Below are 12,036 nucleotides of genomic sequence, written 5' to 3'. Positions count from 1 at the left end.
TATATAAATATCAAAGAATTTAAACTCAAAAAAACTTTGATATAATTCTTTCAAAAAAAAGTTTAATTGAAATCTAATTATATGGCAATAATTAGATTATATTACGAAAAAATATTTTATAAATTAAATCATCAAATGCGAAATTCCAAGAATGCAAATAACTTCGACAATAGTAAAGAAATTTAAATCTTTAAATTTTAGAAATAACTAAATCGGTGAATAAAACCAAATTACCTCCAATGAATTTATTAGAACCACTCTTTCTACTACTGGAGCCTCCCTTCCTAGAAGCCCCACCAGTTTCCGAACCAACACTTCTACATATTGGATTAGCACCTTGAATGATAGCTAAAAAGTAGATATTTTAATATAAATTAAAACGATTTTATAAAATATACCTCGTGATTTAGAAAAATCTGGGCATTTCAACGCAACCGTTGATATAATTTTCAGAGTACCTTTAATATCATTAATACTTGGCAAAGAAATAGTACTGAGAGGCCCCGTCCAAGAAACCGAACCACCAATACTTGAAACTTGAGGAAAACCAGTAATAGCAGTTAATTTTAAATTATCACTAAGCAAAAAGGATCCACCAATCTAAATATCTTTTAGATTGAATCAATAATAGCGCGAAATATTATCTACAGAAACTAAGCTTGGGAAATCAAGGGTGACCAAGTCGCTGTTATTGTATATGGCTAATGATCCTAAAATAAAGGACAATTTACCTAAATTAACTTCTTTCACACTGGTTAAAGTCATAATAAAATCTCCAGTAATGTTTCTCAAATTATCCATCTCAATAAGAGAAACACTTTGTACAGTTAAATCGCCTATAGTTTCTAAAGAAGGGAAAGAAAGACGGAAACCACTCCTATTTTGAATTTGGCCATTTTGCATAAAAACTAAGGGTCCTCTAACTTTAACAAGGTTCGACATATTAAAATGAATTAAATAATTATTATTATCTATAATTATTAATTGAATTAAAAACAAAAAATTTTATGATTTACTAATATCTAAAGAAGAAAGTACTTTCATGTCAAATCCTTCTAATTCACGCAACAGCGTGTCTGAAACAGTAAGTTTAGAAATAGATGTAATCCCAGTTTTTAATTGAAGAGATTCAAGCCGAGCACAATGGAATAGGGTTAAAGTGTTTACTGAAGTAAGATGTGGAAAACTTATTTTTTCAAGTGCTGTCAAAGTATTGAATTCTACTTTTCCACTTACAATTTTAAGTACTGGTGCCTAATAAAAATAAATCATGTCTATATTTTTCAAAATACTTACATAAAATGTAACAATATCACTATTTCCCGTAACAAGTAAACTACCATCAATCTCTTCAATACCATCAAGAGAAATAAAAGAAATAGAAGAATTTATATAAATATCGCCAATAAGTACTGTACACTCTGAAAGAGAATAAAGATCTTTTTGTGTTTTAACATATATATCTTCACTACAAGTCCGTGCTATCGATAATTAGATTTTCATAAAATCCCAATCAAAATTTATTACAGTGGGCATATATACACCCATTATATATTTTTATATAGCATATATACCTCTAAATATCTATATATGTTCCAAAAATAACATATATTTCACAATAAACCACATATCATCCAACTTACCTGAAATTAAACGAATTATATAAATCCATAAAACAATTAATTTTAAAAACATACTAATTATATGCTATCAAAAACCACTCAAAAAGAGTTCCCAGGCAATTTATTCTATTTATAATTAATAATAATCTTATATTTCAATGTTTCCAAGAAGTATTCATCTTTTTTACCTTTTCTTCACTTTATGTCGCTGAATTGTATTTTCAGAAAAAATTGGAAGATTTTCTAGTTATATATAGCATCGAAACTTGAACGCATACAATACGGAAATTGTAAATCACAATCCACCAATCAGAGCTCGGCATTTTTGTATATGGAAGCTAGATATCGATAAAAAAGAGCCAATAAAAGTGCAGAATGGGGGTGTTGATGAATGGAATTTGGAATTTTTTATAAAGAAACTAATAAAAAAAAGGAAGAATGCAAAACAGAAAAGCATTATATTAAAAAGAGGTAAATCTGTGCATTTTTTTTCACGCAGCAGAATATATCAAGAACATATGACAAACGCTTTCAAACTACTTGTTTTTATGTGTACTACTGGCCCCTTATATATTGTATTTTATGTATATTTTTCATATTGTTTTGCGCGTAGATAATTGATAAGGTGCAAATCGCTTATCGTATCAACGTTAATTTTTATAATTGAATACTTAAATACAAAGAGTATTTATAAAAGATAGAAAGATTATTCTTTTTTATAGTTTTAATATATAATATAAAACATATTTAAATGTATTTTTAGAGGAAATTATGTAAAATGAACTTTTGTTTTATATAAGAATCTATTAATGAAACTGTTCAATTCAGAGTTGGTAAAAAATAAAAAAAAAGACAAAAAAGAAAAGAAAAAGAGAAAAAATACAATAAAATGAAAAACTAAATATCATAGAATAGGCATTCATTTAAAATATCAAGTATATGAAAACACGTGACTGAATACGAAAAACCATCTTCAACAGAAATTTATTTGATAAGTTTAAAAAAATACAAAAGACTCATAAAAACGAAAATATGCTTCATGAAAAGTAGTTATTCCTGTTATTTTTTCTAATAGACAAAACAGTATTCTAATAAATCATATAGATCTTTAACATCAAAAAAAAGATCAAGTGAAATATTACTAAAAGACGATAAGAAAAGACATAAAGAATCAATTATAATACAGTGGAATACATCAGATTCAAATGTCTTTCTAAAACCAATATTTTCAGAAACATATTTAACATTATTGTCTAAAGCACTTGATCATCTTAAAAAGGTAGATTCTCGATTTCAAGTCTTATCAGAACGCTTTCCATGCAAACCATTCTCTCCAGAGGGTCTTATGGAACCTGTCAATCCATTCCAGTCTTTATGCCGTGCTATTTTAAGTCAACAATTAAGCAACTCAGCATCAGCATCAGTATATCGAAAATTTATAAAATTATTCTTTCCAGATGAAACAAAGCAGCCCCAGAACAGGGAAAACAAATCATCCGACTCACAAGCTTCGGAAGCAAAAATCTTTCCTATGCCACAAACAGTACGTGATATGTCTCCAGAGAATCTACGTTTAGCAGGATGTTCTTTCAAAAAAATAGAATATATAAAATCACTTGCAAACAATTTTCTTTCTGGAGATCTTTCAGCTGAATTTTTTTCAAATACATCAGACGAGGGAATTATGCAACGTCTTACCACTATCAAGGGCATTGGTCCATGGTCTGCTGAAATGTTTCTTTTATTTTCCTTAAAAAGAACAGATATTTTAAGTACAGGTGATTTAGGAATTCAAAGAGGTATGGCATTAATGAAAGGAAAAAATATATCAAAGCCAAATAAAGGAAAATGGAAATACATGAGTTACGAAGAAATGATAGAAATGGCTGAACCTTGGAGACCATATCGATCCATAGCATCATGGTTCATGTGGGTAAGAGCAATAGATATTTAAATACAAAAATTAACCCTGTAGCGCATAAAAGATACAACATTTTCATAAAAAAGCAATACGTATAAATGCCAATTAGCTTTTTTTTCAAAACACACCACTATTCATTATATTCACCAAAAAAACACCTAGCACCAACAAAGTATCATGTCAATCCATGTTATCTAGAATATATTCATCTTTTTTTGTTAATGTTTTAGATTTTTCTCTAGAATCAAAGTATCTAAATCATGTCGCTCATTCATTTCATTAACTACTTCTTGTAGAATAGGATCAATGTACCGTGTATCCTAAAGCATAGTCAGTACATAAACACTCTCAAATTATGCACAAGACTTCTTCTGCTTTTACCCACTGTTTTTCTGGCAAAAGTGTATGAGCTAACGAACATTGTGAGGCAATACGTAATCGATATACACGATCATAGCCTTCTAGCTTTGGTAACCGTTTTAAAGCACTCTGCATTGCATCATTTTCTTCTGGAATAAGGTCATCATATCTAATACCATATCAAAACAGCTCAAAAAACAGGAAAAAACACATACTTCAATCCAATTTTTCTATATCCTGCAAGATTTACATAACCCTCTGCAATCGGCCGCAAAAAAGTTGCAAGAGTCTTATATTTGAGAACAGTTTGAATAAGTGTTGGTGGTTGCATAGCTTTCTTTATCTTTTTAAAGGCTTTTTAAGCTTTTTGAAATTCTTTTTAATTACGTGAGATCGATATTATGTGTACTCGATAACTTAATAACCTTATAAACAGAAAAGCAAAAAAAAGTATGTTTTTTTTTTGAAAAAGTAATCAGTTATCGCATATAAAAGAAAAACTACAAGTTTTCATGAATAAAAGAATGAATTCATGGAAAAGAGCGGTACAAAAAGCCATTTATTGAAAAAACGGCTTTAAAAATGGATTATCATTGGATAGGAAAAGAAGAATTTAGTAAACGTGTTAAGAAAATACCGGATGAGACATTAACTGCAATTTCTGGTGCATTATCAGGCGTTTTTTCAAGTATTATAGTCTGCCCATTAGGTAAGAAATATATTTCATTTTCGAAAAAAGCTGATATTTTTTAAATTAGACGTGATCAAAACAAGGCTTCAATTAAAATTAAGTACTTTGGTTGTGAACAGAAAGGTGCAAGAATATCAGGGATTCTTTGGTATTATATATCTGTTTTTTCTGCCATTATCAACAATAAATATTCAGATACACTTTCAAAAATTTGGAATGAAAATGGCATTCGAGGATTTTATAGAGGCCTTGGGCCGCTTATGATAGGATATTTACCTACATGGGCCATTTATTTTACTATATATGAGCACTGTAAAACTATTTATAGTCGTTCTTATGGTTCACAACGTAACCATTTCAGTTTTTCTCACTTTAGTTAATAAATAATTAGCTGGTAAACCAGTTTTATGGATAGTAAATATGAAATCAGCTATTACAGCGGGTATTGCTTCTTCTATTTTGACAAACCCTATTTGGATCGTTAAAACCAGGTTAATGAGTCAAAATTCTTATTCACATACATATTATCAAAATACCTTTGATGCTTTTCAAAGAATGTATAAATCTGAGGGAATTTTTTCATTTTATAAAGGATTAACTCCATCTTTAATTGGAGTAACACACGTGGCTATTCAATTTCCTTTGTACGAGCTTCTTAAAGATATTTTTTTTATTAATGTTTCAAATTCAAATCAATCACTGTGTATCAAAGTTATTTCTGCTTCCCTCTTGTCTAAAATGATTGCTAGTTCTATTACTTATCCTCATGAAGTAAAGTGAACAAATATTTTTCAATTTTTTAATTTAATTAAGGTTATTCGCACGCGTATTCAAACTCAAAAACATTATAATGATTCTTCAAAAATTCAATATCGGGGAATATTCCATACTTTTTGTCGAATATATAACGAAGAGGGATGGAAAAGTGTACTTATCTATTTGTTTTAATAAATAAAATTTGAATATATTAGTTTTATTCCGGTATGGGTACAAATCTTATTCGAGCTGTTCCAGCTTCTATGGTTACTTTTTTAACATTCGAGTTAGTAAGTAGATGGCTATTTCGAATTAAACATCACAATGAGCATATTAATTAATATTTGGTTTATATTATTAAGATTTATTAAGATTTTGACATATTTTCAATTAAGTATAATCTATAAATGTTTAGCATATATATAATTTTGAAATATTATAATTTCATTCTTTAACACTAGAATTTGCAAAATTTACAAATCATTATATATGTATCAGGGATAAAACAATTTTTATAAAATATAAATGACAATATAAAATAATGAACTCTATTTCAAATAAATATTCTAGAAACATGAAAAACTTTATAAGTTTTATTTTAAAACATAATTTATAAATTCTTAATATTTTATTATTACATAACATTATGAATCCAAGACTTTTTGTATTTTTAATACAAAGAAAACAGATTTAAAAATATTCATGCTAATATCTTCATTATGTCTTTTTTTTAAAATCAAGAAATATCCCCATTTCTTGTTCATCATTAATACATTTTTCCATAAGAGAATTATCATCCATTATATAATATGTATTATAATTTTCAAATCTTGAAAAATTAGGGAGAGTATGAGCACTTAAATTTGAATATGCTCTTGATCGTGTCATTCTAGGGAATCCAATATTAGTCTCTGTATGAGTAATCGATGGTTCAGAAGATGATAAGTTGCTATTGTCATATTGTTCATATATTATTTTTTTTATATGAGACGATGTAGATACCGATTTAATCTTAGTGTTACGAACAGCGTGCGATATAATATTTAAATTATTTAAACTTTGATCAGGCATTTTTTTCTCTATATTTTTATGAGGAGATAATTGTGCTTGAGACGAACTTATATTTCGACTGTGTTTTTTTAGTCCTATAACAATAGCTAATCGGGAAAATTTAGATGAAAGTTTTGTTAATTTGCGTTTAAGTTTATCAACAATAGAAACAGCACCATCCACTTCTTGTTGTGTAACCTCCAAAAGCTGGTAATTCCTAGGATCCGTTTCTTTTATCCAAGATACCGGGTCACTAATATCTTCTAAAATCCAAGGATGTCGTTTTACTTCTTCTAAAGTTATCCGATTATCTGGATTTTTCTCTAATAATCTTCTCAAAAGATCTTTTGCATCATCTCCTATATCTGGAGTAGAAGGAATTTCAAGCGGCTTTGTCAAAATAACATTCATCAGTTCATATTCTCCATCTGCAGTAAAAGGACAACAACCAAACAAAAGGCAATAAAGAGTAATTCCTAATGCCCATATATCAATCGCTTTAGTAATAGTTGAGCGTTTAGATGGATCTGTAATGATTAAAGTCTATTCTAAAAATAAGAATTTACTACCACAATAACATAATTCCGGAGCAAAAAAAGCAGGAGTCCCTGCTGTCTTTGCAAGCTCTAATTCATTTTCTTCCTCAGATAAACATGTATTGGAATATGAAACACCAAAATCCGAAATTTTTACAACATGATTTTTAGTCCAAAGAAGGTTAGCAGGTTTAATATCCCTATGAATAATTCCTTGATAATGTACTAAAAACAATTATTTCCTCCTAATAAGAACAAAAAACCCACAATATTCAAGACCAAGAACAACATCTCTAAATGTAGATTGAGCTTGCCATATCGTAAGAGCAGGCTTATCGTCAGAAGTTCTCCAAATAACTTCTCCTCCTTCCATGTATTCCAAAACTAGATATATTTTCTTACTCATAGGATCATCCATAACTTCTTTCAACCGAACAACATGAGGGTGAATACATTTTTTCAAAATTGCTATTTCTCTACGAATTTTCTGTTCTTGAGAAGATGTTTCATTTCTCCCAAGACGTTTCCTGGTATTTCTTTCAATAATCTTCAATGCAACATACTCATTTGACAGCAGATCCAGTGCAAGTTTTACTTTTCCATGAACACCACGGCCAATCTCACGAATAATTTCATATTTGTTGATAACTTTCCGTCCACTAGTTAAATTGGTTGTTTTAAGAATATGATTCGTTTCCTTAACACCTCCCCAATTCTAGGAAGATATTAGATCCTAAGCCACTCAAATACTGCCTTTAATTAGACCTGTGTCTCTCTCCATTCACTATAATTAAAAAGCTTTGTAGAACACGGTTTTTTAAAGCAATCGTCTAAAAAATCACCAGAAAATGAAGAAGATGATTTCTTCTTCGATTTTCTAACATATTCTGTGTGTTGAAATGGCATATTCTTCTGTAACATTGGTTGCAAACTTGGTAAAACACGTTTTTCTTTGTATTGTAATAATGGATTATTTTGGCTCATTCAGATAACCAGAAAAAATCAATAGAGGATAAAATTATCTCCTAATAGATCATATTAACTCATAAATATATCTTAACAATTCTACATGCTTATATTCGTTTTCTAATAGATAAGCTGGATCTTGAATTTTCATCGTAGACTATATGGGAAACTTCAAAAAAGACAAGCAAAAATTCGGATTTTTTTTTTCAAACAAAAGTTATAAATCTAATATTTAACTTTACTTTATGATCAAAATACATATATTCTATAAATTCTAGATGTTCACTAATAAATATATCCAAGATAAAAAAAAAATTCAGTTCAATAATGTGTCTTTCATGTCTTATTTGAAGTATTTAAAAAGCTACAGCTACTACAATTGTAAAGATTCAAAGTAAAAACCTTAATGACATTCCCCAAAAATACATAATCATAATTGCCCAATTATTTTTTTATAAGCCAACGTATAAATAATATTATAAAAAAAACTATAATATTCGACGTCCCTCCAGTTCATTATTATTAAAAACGACCAAAACATCAGGCTTGGAAAATATTGCATTGAAACCATTATGTAAAATATATAATATAGATAGGTAACATATATAATATTTACAAGATATATCAAGACCTTAATATAAAAGAACCATTTCACCCAGACACCATCCTATGATATAAAAACTAAATGATTTTTTTAGACCATTGCATCCAAACTGAATCAAAAATATTAAAACAATGTTAATTTTTCCTAATGCATATCGTAAAATATATAATCAAACATTTAATATAAATAACATATGAATAAAATTGCTACAATTGATAGTATAAATACCAAACAAGAAGTCTAACATATTTACAACAGCTAGCCTTGAATTTAGTGGACATGTCCAACTTAATAAAGATCGAAATCGATTCTTAGATCAAATCTATGTCAGAAACAAAAATGCAAAATATTTAAAAAGACCAAATACAATACATAAGAAGGGTCACCAATCATAATATCCTCTTGTCCATAGATGGCAAAAAGCTGCGAGCAGTCTGTCGAGACAATTGGATCATAAGAGCACTTTAAAATATAAATGCCCAAAAAACCAAAATATACAAAAAACTTACTCCATAATAACCAATGCAGTCATTGATTCAACAATTGGAACAGCACGGGGCACAACATTTGGATCGTGCCGTCCTATAAAAACCCTTTAATCACATCAAATCCTCCACAAGCAAAGTATATACCTTGAATTTCAAGAACACCCTCAACACCATCATACATCGCAGTTGCCTGAGGCTTCCCAATACTTGCTGGGGGCTTAAATGCAACTTTGAAAAAAACATGTTCACCATTCGAAATACCTCCCAAAACTCCTCCTGAATTATTCGTAGCCGTCCGCAATGCTGTCCGTGACGGTATTACAGACGCCCCTTGGTTCTGCACTTGCTGTCCCAAAACATAAATATCGTTATGTTTTGATCCTGATGTTTCAGAACCCTTAAATCCAGAGCCAATCTCAAAGCCCCTGGTCGACGGAATTGAAAGCATTGCATGTGCAAGCTTTGCTTCAAGCTTATCAAAGCACGGTTCACCCAAACCCACCGGGAGATTCCTAACAACACATGTAACCGTTCCTCCAACAGAATCCCCACACTGTCGAGCCCGTTCCACGCGCTCTATCATCTTCGCACTTGCCACTGCATCTGGGCATCGTACCAGAGACTTATCTACTTGTTCCTGTGTTATTCCAGCCAAAAATGACAAAAATTCCGCTGTCACAACTTCTTCCTCGTCTGATCTATCCTCATCCAAATAATCTTTTTCTTTTTCAGCTCCATCCTGAGCATTTTCTAGCACACCTTTACAAGCATTTTCCTCCTTAGCACTCCTCCTTAAGTGCATTGCTTGTTGTGCCCCTAGCTGCGTTTCTAGATGCTCTTGCTGCCCTGATTTCTGCTTCTCTTGCAGCGTCTGTCGCTGCATTGCCTCCAAATCCATATGGATACGCCCAATGGACGAGACAAAGGCTACAATTCCAATCCCACAAACCTCCCGAAGATACTTTTCTGCAATTGCCCCTGCAGCCACACGCGCTGCAGTCTCCCGTGCACTGCTACGCCCCCCTCCACTGCTTGCATGGCATCCGTATTTGCACAAATATACTAGATCTGCATGTCCTGGCCGTGGATACTTGCACACAGACAAATAATCATGTTTTCTTGCATCTTCATTGCGTATTCTTAATGCTATCGGCGTTCCCAGCGTCACACCCCCTTCTACACCTGATTCAATCTCCACAAGGTCCTGTTCTAGGCGCTACAAGACTGTCAGTGCTCCTGCACCACCCAATCCAAGAGTCTCATCACAGGCCAGCCAAAAACCAAGCAAAACTGACCAAAAACTGACCAGAATCATGCAAATCTCAAGCAAAAGCATGCAAAGCAGTGCAAAACCCGTATAAAACAGCACAAAAACACACAGTGCCTTACAAACACATGTAGACCATGCAAATCTGCGCAAAAAAGCCGGAAAAAACGCACAAAGGCCATGCAAACCCCGTAAAACATCGTAAAACCCCATAAAACACCCTGTAGAAGCCGTGCAAAGCCGTACATGGCTTGCAAACCACCCAGACTTGGGAAAACCGGGCAAAACACCTCTGTCCAGCCCAAAACTGTTTATTCTCTGCCTGCCACTGCCTGCTGCTGCTTGTGCCGCCTATATGCGCCTGTAGCTGCTTCTTACCTGCGTCGTAAGCCTCGACTGCCCCGGACGCCGCCGCCAGAGTTGCTGCTGGATGTCATCCGCTGTCAGCATCAGTCCAGGCGGCACTCCATCAACAATACACCCGACTGAGCATCCGTGGGACTCGCCATACGTCGTTACACGGAAAAGCGTCCCAAATGTTGACATATCAGACACAAACTTCGGACAAATACCGATCTATGCCTCCAAATACACACATTTGCGACATATATGCGCTTCAGAACCGCATATATACGCTCAAAGACCTCTCTACGTGTCCCTTCTCAGCCTCTCTTGCGGACACCGCATCTATCTATTCACCCTCCGCGGCACCCGTAAATACCGCAAACACCGTAAACATTGTAAGTACCCCAAACACCAGATGCAGCACCGCATATACTCAGCAAAACCCCTTATATACCCTATATATGCGCTCATATACCCTCTATATGCGCCCATATTCACCGTTTATCCAACCTTTTTTCTCCCATTTATCGCCGCCTCACAAACACCTGTACCGCTCTAGCATATACAACGTGTCCAATTACTCTCTATGCGTGTCCACTCCACTTGGATCCCGTGCGTGTCTCATACTCCTACCTGCACCCTATCGTGCCTAATCAGCAGGTCTATGCGTCCAAGCACCCAGTAGACAGTTAAATCAGCGCCTATATGCGCCGATATACCACATATATGCGCCCGTTCTCCCCATATGCCCTCCCAAGACGGCATGGATGCGTATCTCCGCCCTTTGCCCTCCTCTAAAGCAGTGCGGGGTGCGCACGGGTGCGGCACTCGTCGCCGTGCGTGGCGTTTTGGCGCTTCACTAGAAAACGCTTAGCCCGGACACTCGATAGACGGAAACGGAGAGTCTACCGTGCCGAAAAAGTCATTGAAGACGCCCGCTCAACCAAGCACGGTTGGATTTGCGGAGCAGCGGCATTATCGGCCTACGGGCAGAGCGGTGAAGAAGATTAGTGTAAAATTTGGAGCAAACAACGTGAGGCAAAAAAACAAGAATCAAGTCAGATAAAGAGCGCATACAGCACGCATACACCGCGCATATACCACACATATACAGCGCATATACACTCTACAATAGCACACAGCACGCATATACACCGCATATAACGCATATAACGCATATACCGCATATACCGCATATACCGTGTACACAGTATACACAGACAACACGTGCATAGTGCATATACCACGCATAGAGTGCGCATATACGCCGTATACTAGGTGTTTCAGCACTTGTATGGGCCTTAGAACTCCATTATAAGCAAACAGTACAGCTAAATACTCTGTACACTCTGTACGTTCTGTACGTGCCATTATTCGGCGTCTAGAGGCGCCATATACTTGGATCAGGCACAGAAGCACTTGATATTGTT

The 12,036-nt window shown here is 33.5% G+C and overlaps 6 protein-coding genes across 6 annotated transcripts; 2 read left to right on the top strand and 4 right to left on the bottom strand.

Moving 5' to 3' along the window:
- Positions 1-123: 123 nt before the first annotated feature.
- T551_02533 (uncharacterized protein) lies at positions 124-1,695 on the bottom strand (the record flags this gene model as incomplete). The annotated part of the gene is made up of 7 exons (XM_018374796.1): positions 124-188; positions 235-348; positions 399-600; positions 649-971; positions 1,017-1,254; positions 1,297-1,481; positions 1,644-1,695. 7 exons carry the CDS (start codon positions 1,693-1,695, stop codon positions 124-126), a joined length of 1,179 nt encoding a protein of 392 aa, XP_018229018.1.
- A 959-nt stretch (positions 1,696-2,654) lies between these two features.
- T551_02532 (uncharacterized protein) lies at positions 2,655-3,576 on the top strand (the record flags this gene model as incomplete). The annotated part of the gene is made up of 2 exons (XM_018374795.1): positions 2,655-2,668; positions 2,727-3,576. The coding sequence occupies 2 exons, from the start codon at positions 2,655-2,657 to the stop codon at positions 3,574-3,576; spliced, it is 864 nt and encodes a 287-aa protein (XP_018229017.1).
- A 185-nt stretch (positions 3,577-3,761) lies between these two features.
- On the bottom strand, positions 3,762-4,234 carry T551_02531 (ubiquinol--cytochrome-c reductase subunit 7; the record flags this gene model as incomplete). The annotated part of the gene is made up of 3 exons (XM_018374794.1): positions 3,762-3,863; positions 3,910-4,072; positions 4,119-4,234. 3 exons carry the CDS (start codon positions 4,232-4,234, stop codon positions 3,762-3,764), a joined length of 381 nt encoding a protein of 126 aa, XP_018229016.1.
- A 251-nt stretch (positions 4,235-4,485) lies between these two features.
- Positions 4,486-5,691, top strand: T551_02530 (uncharacterized protein; the record flags this gene model as incomplete). The annotated part of the gene is made up of 6 exons (XM_018374793.1): positions 4,486-4,612; positions 4,662-4,742; positions 4,790-4,942; positions 4,986-5,365; positions 5,408-5,521; positions 5,566-5,691. 6 exons carry the CDS (start codon positions 4,486-4,488, stop codon positions 5,689-5,691), a joined length of 981 nt encoding a protein of 326 aa, XP_018229015.1.
- A 376-nt stretch (positions 5,692-6,067) lies between these two features.
- T551_02529 (uncharacterized protein) lies at positions 6,068-7,920 on the bottom strand (the record flags this gene model as incomplete). Its single annotated transcript, XM_018374792.1, has 4 exons — positions 6,068-6,927; positions 6,970-7,161; positions 7,204-7,651; positions 7,702-7,920. The coding sequence occupies 4 exons, from the start codon at positions 7,918-7,920 to the stop codon at positions 6,068-6,070; spliced, it is 1,719 nt and encodes a 572-aa protein (XP_018229014.1).
- Positions 7,921-8,895: 975 nt separating this feature from the next.
- Positions 8,896-10,807, bottom strand: T551_02528 (chorismate synthase; the record flags this gene model as incomplete). The annotated part of the gene is made up of 5 exons (XM_018374791.1): positions 8,896-8,968; positions 9,016-9,088; positions 9,139-10,210; positions 10,301-10,579; positions 10,640-10,807. The coding sequence occupies 5 exons, from the start codon at positions 10,805-10,807 to the stop codon at positions 8,896-8,898; spliced, it is 1,665 nt and encodes a 554-aa protein (XP_018229013.1).
- Positions 10,808-12,036: the final 1,229 nt, after the last annotated feature.

Source organism: Pneumocystis jirovecii, assembly GCF_001477535.1.
Source record: "Pneumocystis jirovecii RU7 chromosome Unknown supercont1.11, whole genome shotgun sequence".
NCBI classification, from domain to species: Eukaryota; Fungi; Ascomycota; class Pneumocystomycetes; order Pneumocystales; family Pneumocystaceae; genus Pneumocystis; species Pneumocystis jirovecii.
This window is presented reverse-complemented; position numbering and strand designations above follow the sequence as displayed.